General features: G+C 36.6%; 1 protein-coding gene across 8 annotated transcripts in view; it reads right to left on the reverse strand.

The window, feature by feature from the left end:
- The window catches only part of MEF2A (myocyte enhancer factor 2A), a 174,332-nt gene that overhangs the window by 87,736 nt on the left and 60,428 nt on the right, over positions 1-26,168 (reverse strand). For all 8 annotated transcript variants that reach the window (XM_060155692.1, XM_060155665.1, XM_060155684.1 and 5 more), the window contains exon 3: positions 4,584-4,766. In XM_060155692.1, coding sequence (XP_060011675.1) covers positions 4,584-4,637 — 54 coding nt within the window. In that variant the 5' untranslated portion in view covers positions 4,638-4,766. The remainder of the gene's footprint in view (positions 1-4,583; positions 4,767-26,168) is intronic.

Consider the following 26,168-nt stretch of genomic DNA (forward strand, 5'->3'; position numbering starts at 1 on the left):
AAGATGGTATAAACCAGTCCAAATATATATACAAAGGATGACAAAGAATAAGATCCACGTAAAATGGAGAGTCAAGATATATTATCAGACTAGATAAAAAACAAAATCCAGCCATATACTATTTACAAAAGATATACCTAAAGCATAAAGACATAGGTTGAATGTAAATGTAGAGAACTAGACCTATCAAGAAAATACTAGCCAAAAGAAAGATGTAGCTATATTAATGTGAGACAGTAGATTTACGTAGATTTAAGACAGACATGCCTTCCTGAGGACAGAAAAAGTCAATATGTATTAAAAAATTCACCAAGAAGATATAACAATTCTAAATATGTATGAGCCTAATGAAATATTCCCCAAATATATAAAACAATATGTATTAAGCTAATAAAATACAGAGAGAAATTGACAAATCCATCATTGTGGTAAGTGCAATTACTGACAGGTCTCAATGAGCCAAAACCAAATACATAAAAAAACCACAAAGAATACAGATAATGTGAACACAAAATAAGACTGAATAGACATATGTAGAATCCTGCATCCAACAATTAAAAGAATACACATTTATCTCAAGTCCACTTGGAACATTTACCAAAACTTGATCATGATTTAGGAAATTAAGCAAGTCTTAACACATTTTAAAGTGTTCACAATCTATTGGTAAAGGCAATATAAACTACTATAAAACACTGTAATAAGTTCTATCATTAAAGTGTTTATAAAGTGTTTTGGTAAAGACTGAAAGATAGTATCTGAAACAGATTAAGTACATACATAATTAATATCTAAAATATATAAAGAACTTTTAAGAAAAAAATCAACAATCCAGCAAAAAATGGGCAAATCACAAAAACAGGTAACATTTCACCTTCATTGGACCAAAAAATATATTTAAAAAAATGAAAAAATAAAGTGAGAGAGAAAGGAAGGAGAAAGGCAAAGTGTATAGGAAAAAGAATTTTTCATAAATTACTGTAGTGTATCTGGTACAACCACTTTGGAGAGCAACTTGAAAACCACACAGTAAAGCTATGACAGACATACTCAACCCAGCAACTCCTCTAGATATTTATCACAGAGACATGTCCACAGATGTAGCTTTAGCATCATTTCTAACATAACATACACAGCAAAATTTCTAAAAAACTGGAAACAACCTAAATGTTCTTTGATAGAAGTACTGATAAATGAATTGAGGCATATTCTTTCCTACGAACTAGTTGTACTAAATGAATTACACAGACAACTCTCCAAAACACTACATTTAGTGAAAAAGCATGTGCAGATAATAATGCTATTATGTAAAATTTTTAAACCATGTTGAAACAATATTCAGTAATATGTGCTTAAGTAATAAAGAAAATACAAATTAAATCCATGATGGGGGTTACTTTGGGGAAGCAAAGAGGAATGAGACTAGGAAAAATTATAGAGGACAGTAAATTTTAAATTTTTTTCTTTTACAAGGAAAGATATCTGCAGCAAATATGTCGGAATTGACATACACTACTTCTGGATAATGAAAGTAACAGTGTTTGAGGTACTGTTTGTTCTCTGTATTCTGCCTTAAAATAATTTAAGTCTATTTCATTTTTTATTTAAAGTATAAGAGGATGTCTGTCTCTAAGTAAAATGGAGTGACTGATGGAAGACCAAAGAACCCACTGAGATCAACTACAAAAAGAGTGAAATACACCAAATACCTGTTCTAAGACATGAGAAAGCTGCTGAAGCAAAAAGGACTGAAGATGCCAAAACTTTAGAGGGATGAAAGACTTCACTTCCACTTAGAAGCTTCTGATGAAACTGTGTGTTTTTCCTTCTTGGTCTAGTTCTTTTTAAAATGTAAACTTTGTACTAAAGCATAACATAAAGGAAAGCTCACAAATCCTGAGTGTGTGGCTCAGTGAATTTTCAAAGAAAAGAATATGGCCTTAAATCTAGTATACACCGGTGCACCACCCAGAAACACTCTTTTGTCCTGTTTCCAAGTCATTACCACCTTGTCCCAAGGAAGATCATTAACCTAACATCTAGCATCATAGATTAATTATGCCTGTTGTTGAGTTTTTTATGAAGAGCATGTGTTCTTTTCTGCTTTCTTGGTATGGTTTTTGCAATAAATTACACTGGGTCAACTGAAAATCCATCTGAAAAATATCAAATTTTGACCCCTACACCTCAAACCACACACAAAAACAAATTCCAAATGAATAGTAGATCTAAAATCCAAAAGCCTATTTACAAGAGAATAAATATATACACTGTGTTCTAGTCACACAATGGAATATTATACATCAATGAATATGTATAAAATACATCTCCATGCAACAACAATGATGAATTTCACAAACATAATGTTGCACAAAAGAACACGTGATGTTCCAATGACTTTAAGTGTGTTATTTAACTTACTAGCTCAAAAACTCTAGTAATTCAAAACTCTATTTGGTATTACCTCCTTCAGTAACTGCTCCCTGAACTACCCCACCATCAGAGGTTGGTGGTTTCTTCCATAAACACTCCTATTACCTAAGCTTACTTCTATTTGCAATACACTTAAATGTATTTAATGAGTTCCCAGTGCCTAGCAGTATCTCAGATAAAGTAGGTATTCAAATGTGGATGAAATAAATGACATCTCTTCTGCATGGGAACGATTTTTTCTCTTTAATGCAAGAATAATGAAACTTTTAACTCAGAATCCACAAATTCCAAAATCAGTAAAATTAAGATACCCTTTTAGTTTATGACAAATTGTTCCTAATCTAACCTTAAAAATAAACTACCCAACTACCTCTTTTTTATCTTTTCTGCACTTTTTTTCGCCAAAATCATCTGAGGAGAAATTCAGATACCCTTGTCCCATTTGGCAGCTTGGCAAGCTGACTTAGCAGGTAAATTCAACACAGGAACAGGCTATTTCTAGTTGCTGAGATATAGTGGCAGGCCCATTTTTTTAACCAGGTCATTTCCTTAACTTAAAAAGTTCCCATTACACAGTCACTTACATATTCCTAGTTGTCCTTTCCCTCTAAACATGTGGAGTCCTTTCCACTAGTAGTTCTAGTCTATCTATGCTCAATTTAAACATGACTCTGTATGGGATACCGAGAGCTGAAGGGATCTTAGGTGCTCCTCTGCTTGTACGTTATTCCCCAATAAATCCTATTTTACATTTATGCTGCACATGGTCATGAAACAGGTCCCCATGCCCCCTCTACATGTCACAATCCTCAGACTTGTGAAGGGAAATTTACCTGCAATCTTGCTAGAATCATTCCTTTGGAATGATGGTATGATTATTTTATCAGTCTTCACTATTTTATCAACCTTCATAACGAATCATACTGTGTGAGCCTTAACACTTTAGCTAAGGAATCTTCATGAGCTGAAACAAGGGGACCTCTTCAGTTTGGTCTATCAGCAACCCTAATCACTTCCACTAACTTCTTTACCAGCTGCTCAGTTGAGTTTTGTCTCCAATTATATCTGTATTACTGGATGAACTACTACTACTCAGACTTTACAGTACACATCTTCAGTACTGTTCTATTCCTGGTAAGCTTCCAAAAACCAGCTGTTCTTGAAACTTCTGATATGCAACCTTTCTGGAGATAGTATCCCTCCCTTCTGCATATGCTTTCAGTAGTAGTTCCTTTACAGTAGTCTATGATATTATTTTTCCTTCCTTCCTTTAAATGAAGGGATTGGCAAACTTTTTCTTAAAGGGCCAGGGAGTAAAGATTTTAGGTCTATGGGCCATACAGTCTCTGGGGCAACTACTCAACTCTGTGGTTTTAGTGTGAAAGCAGCCAAATACAATATGTAAACAAATGTGCGTGGCAATGTCCTAATAATGCTTTATTTATATATAAAAATAAAAAATAGGCAGCCAGCCCATGGAACATAGTTTGCCACCCCCTGCTTTAAACTCTTACAACTTCTGGACTTCATATACCAGTATCATTATAACTATCCTGAATTTATAAGGGTTTACTGACATTGTAGTGAAAATTAAGTTCAATAATATTTTATCAATTAAAGCTGAGATATATACATAAATGACTTAGAAATATTTATAATAATAAGAGTTGTAAAAAAATTCTCATTATTTGTTGGTGAATCAGAAAATCTAACTGACCAGAACACATTCACTGATAACCACAGTTAACTTAGGTATTACCTAATTATGACAACAGAGGTGGTAATTTAAAATAATCATCAATATATGGAAAACTAACAAACATAATCAAGTGTACAGAAGACTAAATATATTATGATAAACCTACACAATGGATGGTAGTAGTGGAATTGCAGTGATTTTACTTTTCCTATTCTGCTTATTTATGTTTTCTATAGTTAACAAAACTGATTTCTATAATAAGAAAAAAAGTTTCTTTAAAGCACATGATGAAAAGTCAAAAGCTTTTGATTGCTAAATGTTTTAATGTAGTCTGAAAATAAAAATATTTAGACTTCAAATCAATTTTTTAAAAAAAATCAACCATTCTATCCTACACTCCTTTTTAAAAAAATTTACACCAATTAAATAGATAATTAAAATTTTCATTTACCTGTCGGTTCCTTTCATCCATTATGCGTGTGATTTGTATTTTCTTCCGCCCCATTTTCAGTCACCTTTCCTTCCTTATATTCCAAATATTTAATTCAAAAATTAATTTTCTTCAATACCCTAATGCATGGTACACAGCTTCTATTATTTCAGCTTCTAGTTCAAGGGCTACAGCTGAAATTTTCTATAAGATATAAAAGAAAACACAAATTAGAAAATTTAAGTTCTATAAGTTTGCAACTCATGAAAATGTTATTATACAAATTTCAAACCTGCCTTTATAGTGCACACAGACTGCATTATTAACTGATATTTTTCATTACATAAAATTAGTAAACAAGTTGAAGTCTTGTTAATTTTACCCTTAAAATATCTCCTGAAACTTTTCATGCCTCTAGTTCTGGCTAAAAGAGTGCAATTATATATGACCTTTGAGTTTTTCCTCAATGAATATAATAACAGCAAAACAAGAGCAACACTTACTGAGATCTTTCTATGTGCCAGGCACTTTTCTAAGTACCTAATATGCCTTAACTCATTCAATCGTAACTTCAATCTTCTGAGTTATAATTATCATCTCCACTTCATAAATAAGGATATTAAGGCAGAGAGCTGTTAAGTAATGTGTCCAAGGTCACACAGCTAGTAAGAGGCAGAGCTTGTAATATGAACTCAGGGAGTCTCTAGAATTTCTACTCTAAAACATTATGGAATATCCTTAAAAGCTTTTGATAGCCTCCATGTCAAAGGATGAACTAATAATCTGGGTAGCCCCAATCTGCCTTTACAAATTCTTCTTGCAAACTGCCCTAGCCACTAGCAAAATTACTATTTGTCAATCCACAAAGACATTATATACTTTCATAATAATATGCACCTAAATGAAACACTATTCCTTTGGCCATTTAATTATCTCCTCCTTATCAGCCAAGATTCACTTTGAATGTCACCACCCTGATGAAGCCAAGACCAATTCCCCTTGGTAGAATAAATCATAGCACCTTATTTTGTGGGTACATCTGTATAAATTCCAAGATATTTCCCTTTGAGACTGTGAATCTTTCAAAAACAATGATTTTTTATTCCATTTATCTCTACAGTAGAATGACTGCAATGGTATAACTTGTCATGCTCTGAATGACAGTTGTGTCAAAAACCCAGTGCTTTCAAAATTTACATAATAAAATATTTACGGAGGGATGGGGGATGCGAGACAAATGTTATAACACAATAACAATTTCTCAAGGGAATTTTTTGAAGTATTTTTAATATTGTACATGTAACTCTATAAAACTTCAACTGTACTATGCAAATCCAGTGTTTAAATAAATCTGGCTTTTGCTCAAAAGCAGTGAGTTTCCAATTCTTATCACAACCATCATTATCATCAGCACAGCATTTCTTACATATCTTCCCTTATCATTCTGTTATTTCTTTATTTATACAAATATTAATTGCTCAACTATTAACAACTGATAACCTATTCAGTGATCACCTACTTGCAAAACAGGTACTTCCAAACACTGAACTAGGTACATATGATAAAATGGTCAAGGAAAAAAGGCATAATTTCTGATCTCACAGTCCAGAGTCTAGTAGGGGAAAACAGACATTAGTCAAACCATCATATAAATGAGTTTGTACAAAAGTTCTTTTATCTGACCTAAATTCATGGTCAGGGCAGGCTTCACTGAGAACTGCTTCATACTCAAACCTGAGTATGCACATATACTTACTAGGCAGACAGAATAGCATGTGCAAAAACCCTATGACAAGAATGAGCAGGAAGCATGAGAGGAACTGAAAGATGGCTAGTCACTGGTAGGAATCAATTAAACAAGCAGCTGTGCTGTGGAGTGTTTCTGTTTTCTCAACAGACTGCAATATAAACAATAGAAGTTGGCTTACTCCAAATCATGTTCTATAATAGATCACAGCACATCCAATTCCCATTATGAAAACTTGCACTGTAGCTGGCAACGTAAATATTCACACATTTCACCACAGAGATAATATGTTAACTCCTATAAGGTATATGCACTTGTATAATCTGAAAAATTCTGAACATATCTGAGCATTTTGCTTTAGACAATGGTGGAGTAGGTTGCTTCAAACCTGTCTTTCCCTGAGAACCACTAGAAAAGCAAAGCAAAAAGTAATCTGTTTGGGCTTCCCTGGTGGCGCAGTGGTTAAGAGTCCACCTGCCGATGCAAGGGACGCAGGTTCGTGCCCCGGTCCAGGAAGATCCCACATGCCGCGGAGCAGCTGGGCCCGTGAGCCATGACCGCTGAGCCTGCGCGTCTGGAGCCTGTGCTCCACAACGGGAGAGGCCACAGCAGTGAGAGGCCCACGTACCGCCAAAAAAAAAAAAAAAAGTAATCTGTTTAAAACAACTGAAGAACTTTCAAGACAGTGAGAATTTGCAGGGCTGGGACCTAGAAGTAACAGGTGGGGCCAGACTTTAGACTCGTTTTCCCCTAGAATCATTCATAGATTCTTAAAACACTAGTTGAGAGGCTGAGAAGCTAAGCAGAGCTTTCCACACTTCTTTGGGTGGGGACACGAAAATTCAATTCAGAGCCTGGCTAGGAGGAATAGCTCCAGCAAACACACTGGGAAGCTGGAGGGAATCTAAAGGACTATACCCTAGGTAAAAGGTAAACCAGAAATAGACCAGGCCACAAAAGGAAAGAAGTACAGCTTCAAATCTTCTCAATCTGACTATACTGAGGGAATCTGGGCTACCTAGTATCATTAGCCTAGCTGCATGCCAGTAAAATCTTCCCAAAAGGTTTTAGCAAAAGTAAATCTTATCAGCAAGAAGACTCCAAAATTCAAATTATCCTATCATTTTTCATATGAAATGTCTAAAATAAAACAACCCATCAAGATCTGACTGAAAACTAAGACTTTAAAATGGCACCAGAAATAGACCCATAATAGATTCAGATAATGGTGTTAGCAGAAAAGTTTTTTATTTTTTTTAATGATCCATACTTTTGACCAGATTTAATAACTTTATTTATTTATTGGCTGTGCTGGGTCTTTGTTGCTGCACGTGGGCTTTCTCTAGTTGTGGCAAGCGGGGCCTACTCTTTGTGGTGCGCAAGCTTCTCATTGTGGTGGCTTCTCTTGTTGTAGAGCACAGGCTCTAGGCACGCGGGCTCAGTAGTTGTGGCTCACAGGCTCTAGAGCTCAGGCTCCGTAGTTGTGGTGCACGGGCCTTAGTTGCTCCGCAGCACGTGGGATCTTTCCAGACCAGGGCTCGAACCTGTGTCCCCTGCATTGGCAGGCAGATTCTTAACCACTGCAAAACCAGGAAATCCCAGAAAACAGTTTTAAAATAATTTACTGTGTTAAAAGGATTTTTTAAAATGAAGAATTTTAGCAAACAACACTAAAAACATGGAAAACAGAGAATTGAAAAATACAATTTTAAAAACAGAAATTAAGAAATTGATGGATGAGTTTAACAATAGGTTAGATACAGCTGACGAAAGAACCAATGACCCAGAAGATAGGAAAGAAGAAAGTACACTGAAGCCCAAAAAGACACAAGAATGGAAAATACAGAAAAGAGTGTGAAAATATTATGAAACATGAAGAAAAGATCCAAAATTCATGTAACTGGAGTCCCAGAAAGGAAGGCGAGAACATATGAGAAAGAAAAGATATTTAAAGACCTAATAGTTTAAAACTTTAAAAAACTGATCAATGACATCAAGCCACAGATCCAAGAATATCTACAAACTCCCAAGCAAAACAAATACAAAGAAAACCACACTTAGGCAAATCAAAATAAAGGGGGAGGTTGGAGGGACAGAAAGAAAGAGACAGAAACAGCCACAAACAGACCTTAAAAGTAGCCAGAAAAATTAAAAAATATATTAACTTTAAGAGTAACAGTAAGATATAGCTGGCTTCTTTGAATAAATAATGGAAGCCAAAAGACAACAAAATGATATCCTCAGAGCGCTCGGAACAGGGTAAATGCCAAGATAGAACTCTGTATCTGGCAAAAAAAAAAAATAACAACCTTCAGAAATGAAGGCAAAATAGAGACATTTTTAGCCAAACAGAATCAGAAAATTTGTCACCAGGGAACACTGAAGGGACTTCTTCAAGTAGAAGGAAAAGAGGGATTGCAGATACAGCTTGGATATGCACCAAAAAATTGAAATATAATGAACGGGCTAAATATGTAACTCTAAATGAATACTGACTAAATAAAATAATGACAGTATTTTGTGGAATTTAAAATATTACAATGCACAACAATACATAATTGGGAAGGGTAGTAAATGAAGTTAAAGTGTTCTAAAACACTTTCATTGATTAGGAAATGGAAAAAGTTCTCATTTACTTTAGACTTCAAAACATGAAAGATGCATGTGGTAATCTCTGAGATAACCACTAGAAAGACAGTTAGAGTATATATAGTCGTTCCTTGGTATCTGTAGAGGATTGGTTCCAGGACTCTGAGAGGATACCAAAATCTGAGGATGTGCAAGTTCCTTATATAAAATGGCATAGCATTTGCATATAACCCACACAAATCCTCTCATATACTTGTAATCATCCTTAGATTACTTATAATACATAATAAAATATAAATGCTATGTAAATAGTTGTTGGCATGCAGTAAATTCAAGCTTTGCTTTTGGGAATTTTCTGTAATTTTTTTTCCTGGATATTTTCAATCTACAGTTGGATGAATCCATGGGTACAAAACCCGCAGACATGAAGAGCCACCTGTACAGCTAACAAGCTAACAGAGGGGGAAAATGGACTAATAAATAATCCAAATAAGATTTAAAAAAAATAAAACCTAATTATAAGATGATTATAGAGGATATATCTGACATGGGGATACAGAAAGAATAAGCATAAAAGCATGGAGAAAGATATCTTTTATAAAACACAAACCAAAAGAAAGCTTGTGTGGCTATACTTTACCATAGAAAACTTTGATGCATGAGATAGATAGATATATAGATATGGATAAGAATATAGTGGGATATTTCATTACAATAAAGTTCAATTCACCAGGAAGGCACAGTAATTCTAAATTTGAATGCACCTGGTAACACCTAAGTCAGGTATCTTTTCCTGAAAAGCAGATATTCTGTGCAAAACCCTAACCAGGAACTTGTTTTCCAATATTTTAAATAGGAAAAATTACGTTACATATCAACTGATAACCCCCAATCACTTCTCTTTTAAAATTTAACTAAACATAGAAAATGTTCATTTATCATAGTAAATTATCATGGTTAGGATGTAAAATGCACACTATATGACTTCATATGCAATAACTTTCTCCCTGGCTTTGTTTTCCTTCTCCACAATTTAACATTTTCTCATCATGTTTGGGGCATTCTACAAATTTAAGCAAAATCAAGGACCAAATATGAAAGGCAATTAGAAATTTATTCAAAACAAACACTCATGGCAGATAATAGCTCAAAAGCTTACAATATTGTAATATCTTTCTTATTGCCAGAAACATCAGAGATGCATATTCCCTTTGTTGACACTAAGCAGATGTTTCAAAATGTCTACACGTGCTTCTAATATTCAACAAATTACATTTGGAAGGTAATTTGTGACTTTCCCCCATAGACCAGTTTGCTAAAATATTGTACTGAATTTTACAGATTAAAAAATACTTTTTCTAAATAAACTTAAACTAAGAAACTACAGTATGGTATATAAAGCCAACATGAAAAGAACTATGTGAAGTCCACAATTCTAGCAAGTTGATTTTTTTTTTTTTTTTTTGCGGTACGTGGGCCTCTCACTGTTGTGGCCTCTCCTGTTGTGGAGCACAGGCTCCGGACGCGCAGGCTCAGCGGCCATGGCTAACGGGCCCAGCCGCTCCGCAGCATGTGGGATCCTCCCGGACCGGGGCACGAACCCGTGTCCCCTGCATCGGCAGGCGGACTCTCAACCACTGCGCCACCAGGGAAGCCCCTAGCAAGTTGATTTTAACACAGCTTTCTCAGTAAAGGAGAAAGGAACAAGCACACCAAAACAAGGAACAAGCAGACTAGAAGAAACAGGAACAGATTTGAACTTTACAATTAACAACCTAACTGACATACAGAACATTATACCTAACAAATGCAGAAAATACATTCTTTGTAAGTACGTAAAAAACATTTACCAAAAACGACCATACGCTGGACCAAAACTAAGGGTTAACAAATTTCAAAGAACAGACATGTTTCTCTGAGCTCAAATTGAGCTATGAATTAATAACAACAATATAACTAGAAAATCCTTATATATGTGAAAATTAAGCAATAAACTTCTAAATAGCCCATGGGTCAAAGAAGAAATCACAGTGAAAATTAGAAAAAAAATTTTAATGGAATGCTATTAAAACACTTCCTATTAAAATACATAGGATGCAGCTGAAACTATTCTTAAGAGGAAAAATTTTAGCTTTAAAATACATATACACTTGAAAGGCCAAAAACCAATATTCTAAGCAACCATCTGAAAGAGTAACAAAAAGAACAAACTAAACCCCAAAACAGTACAAATGATGAAATAAAGGTAAGAGCAAAAAGTAATGAAATAGAAAACAAACATACAACAGAGATTAACAAAGCCAAAAGTTAGTTTTTTGAAAAATAAAAATTGATAACTCCTGAAAAGAGTAATGGAGGAAAAAAGGAAGCAATCCAAAACATATCTGGCCCCAAAGGTCTTAGATAAAGGAATCTGGACTGTCCTATACATATATTTATCAAACAAAGATTAATATCAATACAATAACCAACAAAAACCTGACAGTACCGTAAATTATTACTGGCATGAAATTAAAATGGCATGTAGGACTCTAACCACCACCTCCTGTATTTCCAGCTTACAGTCTCTAATAACCTAATTCCAACAATCTTTTGATCCCACTACGTTCCACAATTTATTAAGCCTACCACGTTTTCACTGTCCCTCACCCACTCTATGTTTCTTACATGCCTCCTTATCCAGCTTAATTTTCATATATCCTTAGTCCTTTGGCTCCCACTCTCCCTCCTTCTGCCACATTTCCTGGGAGAAAACTCACCCCTGAGGAGGGCCTGCTCCTATGTAGCTGAATATGGCTGAAAAATAAACAACCATGCTAACTAGGCTAATTAATCTGACAAAATTCATGAAGGTCATGAACCTCAAATCTTAAATATTCCCTTCATACTGCCCAGTAATCTTCCATTTCCCAATTTCCTAGTTGATTATTTAATGCCATATTCTATCTCCTCACATCTGCAATACCCATCCTTAATCCTCACTTTCAGCTGATAACTTTGCTACCTATTCTACTGACAGGAAAAAAAAAGCAATCAGAAGAGAAGCTCCTCAAATTCCTGCCATCACAACTATCAACCCGCCAGCATCTGTCTCATATACTCTGCCTTCCTTCCTTTTAAGATCTTGACTCCAACAATTCTTCTTTTCCTTCCTTCAATGTCAATTTTTTCTTCCATACTGAAGAGTTCCCAGTGGCACCAAAAAAAAAAAAAAAAAAAAGATGCTATTATTTCACTTACCTAAAACAAAACACAGAAAACAAACAAAAAATCTTGATCCTGAGAGAAATTTAAAATATACTAAATAACAAATTCACATTTGCAGATTCTCAGAGTTTCAATTTTGTAAAGATGTCAATTCTCCCCAAATTAATCTAGAGATTCAATACAATCCTAATCAAAATACCAGCAGGTTTTCTTTTACTATATGCAGAAACTGACAGTATTACTCTAAAATCCATTTGGAAATACAAAGGTATAAGAATATTGAAGGCTACCTTGAAGGGTAAAGCTTAAAGACTCACATACCATCATTTACCAGACTTATTATAAAGCCATAGTAATTAAGATGGTGTGCCCCAAGAGAAAACTCAAAGCTAACAGAAGGAAAGAAATAATAAACAGCAGAACAGAGAGAAAATAGAAAAACAGAGTAAAAAAATCAATAAAACCAGAGTTGGTTTTGAAAAAGGTTAAAAAAATTGACAAACCTTTAGCTAGATGGATTAAGAAAGAGAGAAGACTGAAATAACTTACATCAGAATTGAAAGTGGGGACATTACTTACCAGAAATAAACATGATAGTAGCAGAGTACTGTAACAATAGTATGCCAACAAATGTAATAACCCAGATAAAATGGACAAATTCCTAGAAACACAAAACCTACCAATACTGGGAGGGAGGGAGGGAGGAGAAGCTGAATAGATCTACAATTAGTAAGAAGATTGAATAAGTAATCAAAAATCTCCTGAAAAAGAAAAATACTCAACCTGATGGCTTCATTGGTGGGTTCTACCAAAGATTTAAAGAAGAACTAACACCAATCCTTCTCAAACTCTTCCCAAAACCTGAAGAGGAAGAAACGCTTCCTAAGGTCAGCTTTGTCCAGATAACAAACCAAAGACAGTACAAGAAAAGTACAGATCAATATCCCTATGAACAATGATGCAAAAATCCTGAACAAAATACCAGCAAACTAAATTCAGCGGCATAGCAAAAGGACTGTACACCATGACCAAGTGGGATTTATTGCTGGAGTGCAAGAACAGTTCAACATACTAAAATTAATCAATGTGATATGCCACCTTAAGAGAATGAAGGAGAAAAACCACATAACCATCTCAATTGATACAGAAAAAGGATTTGACAAAACATACTACCCTTTTACGATAAAAACATCCAACTAGGAAAAGAAACTACCTCAACTTAATAAAAATATATAATAGAAAAACCCCAAAGCTTACACCATACTCACTTCTAAAACAAACAAAACATCCAAACTGGAAAGGAAGAAGTATAATTATCTGTCTGAAGATGACATGATCATATATGTAGAATCCCCTAAAGATTCCACAAAAATACATTGTTAGAATAAATAAATTCATCAAAATACTAGGATACAAATCAACACACAAAAATCAGCTGCATTTCTATTCACTAATACTCTGAAATGGTAAAATAATTCCATTTACAATAGCATCAAAAAGAATAAAATACTCAGGAGTAAACTTTAGTCAAGGAAGTGAAAGACTTGCACATTGAAAACTAAAAAAGATGGATAAAGAAATTAAAGCAGACACAATAAATAGACATCTCACTTTATAGACTGAAAGACAATTTTGTTAACCTGACAATACAAATTCAATGCAATCCCTATCAAAATTCCAATTATTTTTTTTTGCAGAAATAGGAAAAGCCATCCAAAAATTCATATGGATTATATCAAGAAACAACAGCCAAAACAATACTGAAAAGGAAGAAATTGGAAAACTCACACTCCCTAATCTCAAATTTTTCTACAAAGCTACAGTAATCAAAACAGTACAGTACTGGCATAAAGACAGACATAACAGACCAATGGAACAGAACAGAGAGCCCAGAAATAAATCCATGTATACATGGTCAAATGTCAAAAAGTGTCAATGGACACTATCAACAGAGTAAAACAGCAACCCACAGAGGGTGAAAATAATTATAAATTACATATCTGATAAGAGATTAATAGCCAGAATATATAAAGCGCCCTTAAAACTCCACAACAAAAAATAAACAAGCCAATTTTAAAAACAGGCAAAGGACTTGAATAGACACTTCTCTAAAGATATACAAATGGCCAATAAGCACATGAAAAGATGCTCAACATGACTGATCATTTGGCAAATGCATATCAAAACCACGAGATACCACTTCACACCCATTTGGATAGCTATTTTATGAAACAAATAAAAAAGAAAAATAAGAAACAGAAAATTAGTGTTAAGGTACATGTGGAAAAACTGGAACCCCTATGCATTGGTTTTGGGGAATATAAAATGGTACACCTGCTGTGGAAAAAAGTATGGTGGTTACTTAAAAAATTAAATATAGAATTACTACGTGAACCAGCAATTCTACTTCTAAGTATACACACAAAAGAACTGAAAGCAAGGACTCGAACAACATATTTGTACACCAATGTTCATAGAAGCATTATTCACAATAGTCAAAAGATAGAAACAACCCAAACGTCCACTGGCAAATGAACAAAGAAGCAAAATGTGGTATATATATATATATATATACAATGGAACATTTTTCAGCCTTAAAAAAGGAAATCCTATCACAAACCACAACAAGAATGAACTTTGAAAATATCATGCTAAGTGAGATAAGCCAGTTGCAGAAACACAAATATTATGTAATTCCACTTATATGAGATTCCTAGAGTAGTCAAATTCAGAGACAGAAAGTAAAATGCGAATTGCCAGAGATGGGGAGGGATAGGGAGTAGAAGAACGAATGGGGAGTTAGTGTTTAACGGGTACAGAGTTTCAGTATGGAATGATGAAAAAGTTCTGGAGATGGCCTGTGGTGATCACTGCTCAGCAATGTGAATTTATTTTAATGCCACTGGACTGAATACTTAAAAATGGTTAAAATGGTAAGTACTATGCTATGTATATTTTACCACAATTTAAAAGAATACAAATACTCCCCCGAAAAGTATGTACACACCTTTAAAATGATTACAGTATTCAGATTTTATTAATTCAACATAACCACTAACTCTTTAGGTCAAATGAGTGCTGATTTTTCTGTACAGTGAGTTTTGCCAGAAATGGCAACATTTAAAACCTACCTTTAGAACTAAAACCTATCTTTAGCAAACACAGATGGGTATTTTTTCCACAGAGAAAGTAATATATATCCTAGAGGGGGAAAAAGGAATCTCTAATTAAATGTGTTCAAGTAATGTTATTACAGTAAAAAAAATTAATTTAAACTGAACTTTCAGTTAACTGAAAAACAATTTTTAGTACGTCATTTTATTAAAAGCAGGAACTAGATTTTCAAAAAGAATTCCTATAATAACTATAAATGGAATATAACCTTTAAAAACTGTGAATCACTATGTTGCACACCTAAAAATTATATAATATTGTAAAACAACTATACCTCAATAACAAATTTTTTAAAGAAATTCTGAAAAATTCCCAGTTTGGGATCTACTGTCTTAATTTAAAAGATATCACAGAATCTGGCACTCAGACTCAGACCACACTAACACTGATTGCAGATGTTCAGTCTTTTAAAATCAATTATATTTACTGTTTTAAAGAACACTGTTGCTTAAGTAAATAAATATTTTAAGAGCATGGACTTTAAACAGAAGGTGAATCTTTACTTTTTAAACTTGGCCTTTATTAACACCAATCTTTGAGTTTATCAGAACACCCCATTTTGGTGATGCTGGTAAATCAATTATTTATTAATTTTTTTCAAAAGTTACTAAAATAAACTTTGTAATAAAAGTAACTATGTATAATCAACAACTGAACCTTTTTAATAGATAAACAGGTTTCTATCAAGAGAAAATCTTTAATGATTCATTACCTCTTTAAAAGACGGGAGGGGGTGGGGGGGGACACGACTTCCCCGGTGGTCCAGTGGTAAAGAATCCACCTTCCATTGCAGAGGACTCAGGTTCAATCCCCGGTTGGGGAACTAAGATCCCACACACCACAGGGCAACTAAGCCCACGCACCACAACTACTGAGCCCACACACCACAACTACTGAGCCCGTGTGCCGCAACTACAGAGCCCATATGCTCTGGAGCCCACATGCCACAACTAGAGAGAGAAAACCCGCGTACCACAACTAGACAGAGAAAACCCGGACACCGCAAGTAAAGAGAAGTCCATGTACCACAACTAGAGAGAGGCCCACGTGCCACAACAAAGATCCCACGTGCCGCAACTAAGACCCAACACGGCCAAAAATTAAATAAATAAGTAAATAATAAAATACTTAAAAATAAATAAATAAAAGAGGAGAACTTAAGAATTCAATTTTGGATATAATAAACTTGAGATAGTCAGGGATCATATGCTGGAAATGTCAAAAAGGAAGCTAGATATAACACTCAGACCTTAGAGCAAAAAAATACACTTTGGGGAATCTTGTGAAAAACAATGTGCTCACCTATGGATAAAATGCAAAATGAAGAGGCAGAGTCAAAGCCCCAAGGAACATTTATTATTATTGTTGCAAATGAATAGCCCCAAATTATCCTTAAGACATAAGGCTTTAAACAACTTGGCCAACATTAAAAAATTTTTTCAAACAGAAATCTTTCAGCCTCCCTTGAAAAAACCATTCTACTTTCAAGAATTTATTCTAAGGAAGTAATAAGACAATGACAAAGATATATATACATTTATGGATGTTCATCCCAATGCACCCAAAACAGTGAAAACGAACAGGGAAAAGACTATAAGCATATAGGCATGACCTGTCTATATAATGAAATACCATAGCCATTAAAAACGAACATTTTATAACAATGTTCACAATATAATGTTGTGGGCAGAAAATACATAATTCTAGTATTATTTTTAAAATTTTGTAGGTATGGTGTGCACAGATACAAGATGGCACTGTATATTCACGTTACCGAAATTAATAAACTGTGGCCAGTTTTTAAAAATTAGTTTATTTTTTCCAAAATAAACATCATTGTGATAAGGAAAAAAGTTATTACACACAACAAAAAACTAATGGCCACTTTTAAAATTAGTCAGAAAATTAAAATCCTGAAAGATAGAAAGCATGAACTTTAAACCTTACTGAAACGTTCCTTCTACTTTAGCATTTTGTGCAATTTCCAATTACTTATTCTTCATAACTTGCTTCTAATTTCAAAGCACTATATGACTGAGAAGGTCTATAACAAGTGAAGTGAGAAAATATGGGTCCTAGCTCCAGACAATGTCACTAAAGTAGCGGCACAACCTTTGGTACACGACAGTTTCTAAGGAAAAGTGACTTTTTATAACAGGAAAATTGAAATTATACATGCTGTAAGTACTACACAAGGCTAGAATAAAATACTGTATATATACAAATATTTGAGGAAAAGTGATTATTACTACTAACAAATGTATTTTTAAGCATGATATAATGTATTACATTAATATTTATGATTAGAAAATGAGTACTTTATTTACTGTGTCCACTATTTCACATATTTATTCCCTTAAAATGTATTTATACCTTTTTTGCATATACAATAGAAATCAAGAGAAGAAAATTAAATGAAAAACATTATCTTGTAGCTAATTTTCAATAACTGAATATCAAATTGGTATCTAAGATTATACCTTATAAAAAAGCAAATTAAGGGACTTCTCTGGTGCTCTGCTGGACCAGATTAACCAGATTAACACTCCGTGCTCCCGAGATTGGTTCAAGATGGCGGAGTAGAAGGACGTACTTTCACTCCCTCTTGCGAGAGCACCGGAATCACAACTAACTGCTGAACAATCATCAACAGGAAGACACTGGAACTCACCAAAAAAGACCCCGCATTCAAAGACAAAGGAGAAGCCATAGTGAGACGGTAGGAGGGGAGCAATCACAATACAATCAAATCCCGTAACTGCTGGGTGGGTGACTCACAAACTGGAGAACACTTATACCACAGGAGTCCACCCACTGGAGTGAGGGTTCTAAGCCCCACGTCAGGCTTCCCAATCTGGGGGCCTGGCAATAGGAGGAGGAATTCCTAGAGAATCAGACTTTGAAGGCTAGCAGGATTTGATTGCAGGACTTCGAAAGGACTGGGGGAAACAGAGACTCCACTATCGGAGGGCACACACAAAGTAGCGTGTGCACTGGGACCCAGAGAAAGAAGCAGTGACCCCACAGGAGACGGAACCAGACCTACCTGCTAGTGTTGGAGGGTCTCCTGCAGAGGCAGGGTGTGGCTGTTTCTCACTGTGAGGACAAGGGCACTGGCAGCAGAAGTTCTGGGAAATACTCCTTGGCGTGAGCCCTCCCAGAGTCTGCCATTAGCCCCACCAAAGAGCCCAGGTAGGCTCCAGTGTTGGGTCGCCTCAGGCCAAACAACCAACAGGAAGGGAACCCAGCCACACCCATCAGCAGACAAGTGGATTAAAGTTTTACTGAGCTCTGCCCACAAGAACAACAGCCAGCTCTACCCACCACAAGTCCATCAGGAAACTTGCACAAGCCTCTCAGCCTCATCCACCAGAGAGGGCAGACAGCAAAAACAAGAAGAACTACAATCCTGCAGCCTGTGGAACAAAAACCACATTCACAGAAAGATAGACAAGATGAAAAGGCAGAGAGCTAGGTACCAGATGAAGGAACAAGAAAAAGCCACAGAAAAACAACTAAATTAAGTGGAGACTGGCAACCTTCCAGAAAAAGAATGTAGAATAATGACAGTGAAGATGATCCAGGGCCTCGGAAAAAGAACGGAGGCAAAGATCGAAACGACGCAAGAAATGTTTAACAAAGACGTAGAAGAATTAAAGAACAAACAGAGATGAACAATACAGTAACAGAAATGAAAACTATACTAGAAGGACTCAACAGCTGAATAACTGAGGCAAAAGAATGGATAAGTGACCTGGAAGACACAATGGTGGAGTTCACTGCTGTGGAACAGAATAAAGAAAAACGAATGAAAAGAAATGAAGACAGCCTAAGAGAACTCTGGGACAACATTAAATACAACAACATTCTCATTATAGGAGTCCCAGAAGGACAAGAGAGAGAGAAAGGACCAGAGATAATATTTGAAGAGATAATAGTGGAAAACTTCCCTAAAATGGGAAAGGAAATAGCCACCCAAGTCCAGGAAGCGCAGAGAATCCCATACAGGATAAACCAAAGAAGAAACAAGCTGAGACACAAAGTAATCAAATTGGCAGATATTAAGTACAAAGAAAACTTACTGAAAGCAGCAAGAGAAAAAAGACAAATAACATACAAGGGAACTCCCACAAGGTTAACAGCTGATTTCTCAGCAGAAACTCTACAAGCCAGAAGGGAGTGGCATGACATATTTAAAGTGATGAAAGGGAAGAAACTACAACCAAGATTACCCAGCAAGGATCTCATTTACATTCGATGGAGAAATCAAAAGCTTTACAGACAAGCAAAAGCTAAGAGAATTCAGCACCACCAAACCACCTCTACAACACATGCTAAATTAGGAACTTCTCTAAGTGGGAAACACAAAAGAAGAAAGGAACCTACAAAAACAAACCCAAAACAATTAAGAAAAAGGTCATAGAACATACATATCAATAATTACCTTAAACGTGAATGGATTAAATGCTCCAACCAAAAGACACAGGCTTGCTGAATGGATACAAAAACAAGACCCATATATATGCTGTCTACAAGAGACCCACTTCAGACCTAGGGACACATACAGACTGAAAGCAAGGAGATGGAAAAAGATATTCTATGCAAATGGAAGTCAAAAGAAAGCTGGAGTAGCAATACTAATATCAGATAAAATAGACTTTAAAATAAAGAAAATTACAAGAGACAAGGAAGAACACTACATAATGATCAAGGGATCAATCCAAGAATAAGATACAACAATTATAAACATATATGCACCCAACACAAGAGCACCTCAATACATAGGACAACTGCTAACAGCTATAAAAGAGGCAATCGACAGTAACACAATAATAGTGTGGGACTTTAACACCTCACTTACACAAATGGACAGATCATCAAAAATAAAAATAAATAAGGAAAAAGAAGCTTTAAATGACAAAATAGACCACACAAATTTAATTGATATTTATAGGACATTCCATCCAAAAACAGCAGATTAAACTTTCCTCGCAAATGCACACGGAACATTCTCCAGGATAGATCACATCTTGGGTCACAAATGAAGCCTCTGTAAACTTAAGGTAACTGAAATCATATCAAGCATCTTTTCTCACCACAATGCTATGAGATTAGAAATCAATTACAGGAAAAAAAACCATAAAAAACACAAACACATGGAGGCTAAACAATACATTACTAAATAACCAAGAGATCACTGAAGAAATCAAAGAGGAAATAAAAAAATACACAGAGACAAATGACAATGAAAATATGATGATCCAAAACGTATGGGATGCAGCAAAAGCAGTTCTAAGAGGGAAGTTTATAGCAATAGAAGCATATCTCAAAAAATAAGAAAAATCTCAAATAAACAATCTAACCTTACACCTAAAGGGACTAGAGAAAGAAGAACCAATAAAACCCAAAGTTAGGAGAAGGAAAGAAATCATAAAGATCAGAGCACAAACAAATGAAATAGAAACAAAGAAAGCAACAGCAAAGATGAATAAAACTAAAAGCTGGTTCTTTGAGAAGATAAACAAAACTGATAAACATTAGCCAGACTCATCAAGAAAAAGAGGGAGAGGACCCAAATCAATAACATTAGAAATGAAAAAGAAGAAGTTACAACACACACGGCAGAAATACAAAGCATCCTAAGACACTACGACAAGCAACTCTATGCCAATACAATGGAAAACCTGGAAGAAATGGACAAATTCTTAGAAAGGTATGTATAACCTTCCAAGACTGAACCAGGAAGCAACAGAAAATATGAACACACCAATCACAAGTAATGAAATTGAACCTGTGATTTAAAATCTTCCAACAAACAAAAGTCCGGGACCAGATGGCTTCACAGGTGAATTCTATCAAACATTTAGAGAAAAGCTGAAACCCATCCTTCTCAGTATTCCAAAAATTGCAGAGGAAGGAACACTCCCAAACTCATTCTATGAGGTCACCATCACCCTGATACCAAAACCAGACAAAGATACTACAAAAAAGGAAAATTACAAACCAATATCACTGATGAACATAGATGCAAAAATCCTCAACAAAATACTAGCAAACAGAATCCAACAACATATTAAAAGGATCATACACCCTGATCAAGTGGGATTTATCCCAGGGATGCAAAGATTCTTCAATATATGCAAATGAATCAATGTGATACACAATATGAACAAATTGAACAATAAAAACCATATGATCATCTCAATAGATGCAAAACAAGCTACGGACAAAATTCAACACCCATTTATGATAAAAACTCTCCAGAAATGGGCACAGAGGGAACCTACTTCAACATAATGAAGGCCATATATGACAAACCCACAGCAAACATCATTCTAAATGGTGAAAAACTGAAAGCATTTCCTCTAAGATCAGGAACAAGACAAGGATGTCCACTCTCACCACTTTTATTCAACATACTTTTGGAAGTCCTAGGCATGGCAAACAGAGAAGAAAAAGAAATAAAAGGAATACAAATTGTAAAAGAAGAAGTAAAACTGTCACTGTTTCCAGATAACCTGATACTATACAGAGAGAATCCTAAAGATGTCACCAAAAAGCTACTAGAGCTAATCAATGAATTTGGTAAAGTTGCAAGATACCAAATTAATGCACAGAAATCTCTGGCATTCCTATACACTAATGATGAAAACCTGAAAGAGAAATTAAGGAAAAACTCCCACTTACCACTGCAACAAAAAAAATAAAATACCTAGGAATTAACCTACCTAGGGAGACAAAAGACCTGTATGCAGAAAACTATAAGACATTGATGAAAGAAATTAAAGATGATACTAACAGATGGAGAGATATACAATGTTCTTAGACTGGAACAATCAGTATTGTGAAAATGACTATACTACCCAAAGCAATCTATAGATTCAATGTAACCCCTATCAAATTACCAATAGCATTGTTTACAGAACTAGAAGAAAACCTCTTAAAATTTGTATGGAGACACAAAAGATCCCAAATAGCCGAAGCAGTCTTGATGGAAAAAAATGGAGCTGGAGGAATCAGACTCCCTGACTTCAGACTATACAAAAAAGCTACAGTAATCAAGAAAATATGGTACTGGCACAAAAACAGAAATACAGATCTATGGAACAGAAAGCCCAGAAATAAACCCATGCACGTATGGTCAACTGATCTATGACAAACGAGGCAAGGATATACAATGGAGAAATGACAGTCTCTTCAATAAGGGAAAACTGGACAGCTACATGTAAAAATGAATTTAGAACACTCCCTAACACCATACACTAAAATAAACTAAAAATGGATTAGAGACCTATGTAAAACCAGACACTATAAAACTCTTAGAGGACATAAATCACAGCACGATCTTTTTTGATCCACCTCCTAGAGTAATGGTAATAAAAATAAACAAATGGGACCTAATGAAACTTCAAAGCTTTTGCACAGCAAAGGAAACCATAAACAAGACGAAAAGACAACCATCAGAATGGGAGAAAATATTTGCAGATGAATCATCGGACAAAGGATTAATCTCCAAAATATATAAACAGCTCATGCAGCTCAATATTAAAAAAACAAACAACCCAATCCAAAAATGGGGTAAAGACCTAAATAGATATTTCTCCAAAGAAGACATACAGATGGCCAAGAGGCACATGAAAAGCTGCACAGCATCACTAACTATTAGAGAAATGCCAAATCAAAACTACAATGAGGTATCACCTCACACGGGTTAGAATGGGCATCATCAGAAAATCTACAAACAACAAATGCTGGAGAGGGTGTGGAGAAAAGGGAACCCTCTTGCACTGCTGGTGGGAATGTAAATTGATGCAGCCACTATGGAGAACAGTATGGAGGTTACTTAAAGAACTAAAAATAGAATTACGATATGACCCAGCAATCCCACTACTGGGCATATACCCAGAGAAAATGATAATTCGAAAGGACACATGCATCAGCTCAGTGCTTTGTGACCACCTAGAGGGGTGGGATAGGGAGTGTTGGAGGGAGGGAGATGCAAGAGGGAAGAGATATGGGGATATATGTATATGTATAACTGATTCATTTTGTTATAAAGCAGAAACTAACAAACCATTGCAAAGCAAATATACTCCAATGAAGATGTTAAAAAAAGAAAAAGACACATGCACCCCAATGTTCATTGCAGCACTATTTACAATAGCCAGGTCATGGAAGCAACCTAAATGCCCATCGACACACGAATGGATAAAGAAGATGTGGGAACGCTGGCAGAAGACCTCAGACCTCCCAAAAGGCAAAAAACTCCCCACGTACCCGGGTAGGGCAAAAGAAAAAACTGAGACGAAAATATAGGGATGGGACCTGCACCTATGGGAGGGAGCTGAGAAGGAGGAAAGATTTCCACACAATAGGAAGCCCTTTGGCAGGCAGAGACTGCAGGTGGCAGAGCGGGGGAAGCTTCAGAGCCACGGAGGAGAGCGCAGCAACAGGGGTGCGGAGGGCAAAGCGGAGAGATTCCCGCACAGAGGATCGGTGCCGACGGGCACTCACCAGACCGAGAGGCTTGTCTGCTCACCCGCCGGGGTGGGTGAGGGCTGAGGGCTGAGGCTCAGGCTTCAGTCGGAGCGCAGGGAGAGGACTGGCAGCGAGAACACACAGCCTGAAGTGGTTAGTGCACCACGGCTAGCCAGAAGGGAGTCCGGGAAAAAGTATGGACCTGCCGAAGAGGCAAGAGACATTTTCTTCTCTGTTTCCTGGTGCATAAGGAGAGGGGATTAAAAGCAATGCTTAAAGGAGCTCCAGTGACTGGCGCGTCCAGAGACGAGCACGAGCCATGGCTAACAGCGTGGACCCCAGAGACGGGCATAAGACGCTAAGGCAGCGGCTGCCGCCAACAACAAGCCTGTGTGCGAGCACAGGTCACTATCCACACCTCCCCTCCCGAGAGCCTGTGCAGCCCGCCGCTGCCAGAGTCCCGTGACCCATGGACAACTTCCCCAGCAGAACGCACGGTGCGCCTCAGGCTGGTGAAGCGTCACGCCGGCCTCTGACGCCGCAGGCTCGCCCCGCTTCCGCACCCCTCCCTCACCCCGGCCTGAGTGACCCAGAGTCCCAGAAGCAGCTGCTCGTTTAACCCCGTCCTGTCTGAGCGAAGAACAGACGCCCAAAGGCGACCTACATGGAGGGGCGGGGCCAAATCCAAAGCTGAACCTAGGGAGCTGTGGGAACAAAGAAGAGAAAGGGAAATTTCTCCCAGCAGCCTCAGAGGCAGCGGATTAAATCTCCACAATCAACTCGATGGACCCTGCATCTGCGTAATACCTGAATAGACAACAAATCATCCCAAATTGAGGAGGTGGACTTCAAGAGCAAGATCTATGATTTCTTCCCCTTTTCCTCTTTTTGTGAGTGTGTATGTGTATGCTTCTGTGTGAGGTTTTGTCTGCATAGCTTTGCTTTCACCATTTGTCCTAGGGTTCTGTCCATCCTTTTTTAATTTTTTTTTTTTTTTTTTTGCGGTATGCGGGCCTCTCACTGTTATGGCATCTCCCGTTGTGGAGCACAGGCTCCGGACACGCAGGCTCAACGGCCATGGCTCACGGGCCCAGCCGCTCCGCGGCACGTGGGATCCTCCCAGACCGGGGCACGAACCCGTGTCCCCTGCATCGGCAGGCGGACTCTCAACCACTGGGCCATCAGGGAAGCCCTGTCCATCCTTTTTAATTTTAATTTTTTTTCGTATTAATTATTTTTCATTTTAATAACTATATTTTTAACATTATTTTATTCCCTTCCTTCCTTCCTTTTTTTCTTTCTACTTTTTCTCCCTTTTGTTCTCAGCCATGTGGATGAAAGGCTCTTTGTGCTCCAGCCAGTAGTCAGTGCTGTGCCTCTGAGGTGAGAGAGCCAAATTCAGGACACTAGTCCACAAGAGACCTCCCAGCTCCACGTAATATCAAACGGTGAAAATCTACCAGGGATCTCCATCTCAACGCCAAGACCCAGCTTCACTCAATGACCAGCAAGATACAGTGCTGGACACCCTGTGCCAAATGACTAGCAAAACAGGTACACATCCCCATCCGTTAGCAGAGAGGCTGCCTATAATCATAATAAGGCCACAGACACCCCAAAACACACCACCAGATGTGAACCTGCCCACCAGAAAGACAAGATATAGCCTCATCCACCAGAACACAGGCACTAGTCCCCTCCACCAGGAAGCCTACACAACCCACTGAAACAACCTTAGCCACTGGGGACAGACACCAGAAACAAGGGGAACTACGAACCTGCAGCATGAAAAAGGAGACTCCAAACACAGTAAGATACACAAAATGAGAAGACAGAAAAACACACAGCAGATGAAGGAGCAAGGTAAAAACCCACAGGACCTAACAAATGAAGAGGAAATAGGCAGTCTACCTGAAAAAGAATTCAGAATAATAAAAGGAAAGATGATCCAAAATCTTGGAAATAGAATTCAGAAAATGCAAGAAACATTTAACAAGGACCTAGAAGAACTAAAGATGAAACAAGCAACGATGAACAACACAATAAATAAAATTAAAAATACTCTAGATGGGATCAATAGCAGAATAACTGAGGCAGACGAACGGGTAGGTGACATGGAAGATAAAATAATGGAAATAACTACTGCAGAGCAGAATAAAGAAAAAAGAACGAAAAGAACTGAGGACAGTCTCAGAGACCTCTAGGACAACAATAAATGCACCAACATTTGAATTATAGGGGTTCCAGAAGAAAAAGAGAAAAAGAAAGGGACTGAGAAAATATTTGAAGAGATTATAGTTGAAAACTTCCCTAATATGGGAAAGGAAATAAGACTTAAGTCCAGGAAGCACAGAGAGTCTCATACAGGATACATCCAAGGAGAAACACGCCAAGACACATACTAATCAAAC

The sequence above is a fragment of the Lagenorhynchus albirostris genome, chromosome 1, assembly GCF_949774975.1.
Source record: "Lagenorhynchus albirostris chromosome 1, mLagAlb1.1, whole genome shotgun sequence".
Classification (NCBI taxonomy): Eukaryota; Metazoa; Chordata; class Mammalia; order Artiodactyla; family Delphinidae; genus Lagenorhynchus; species Lagenorhynchus albirostris.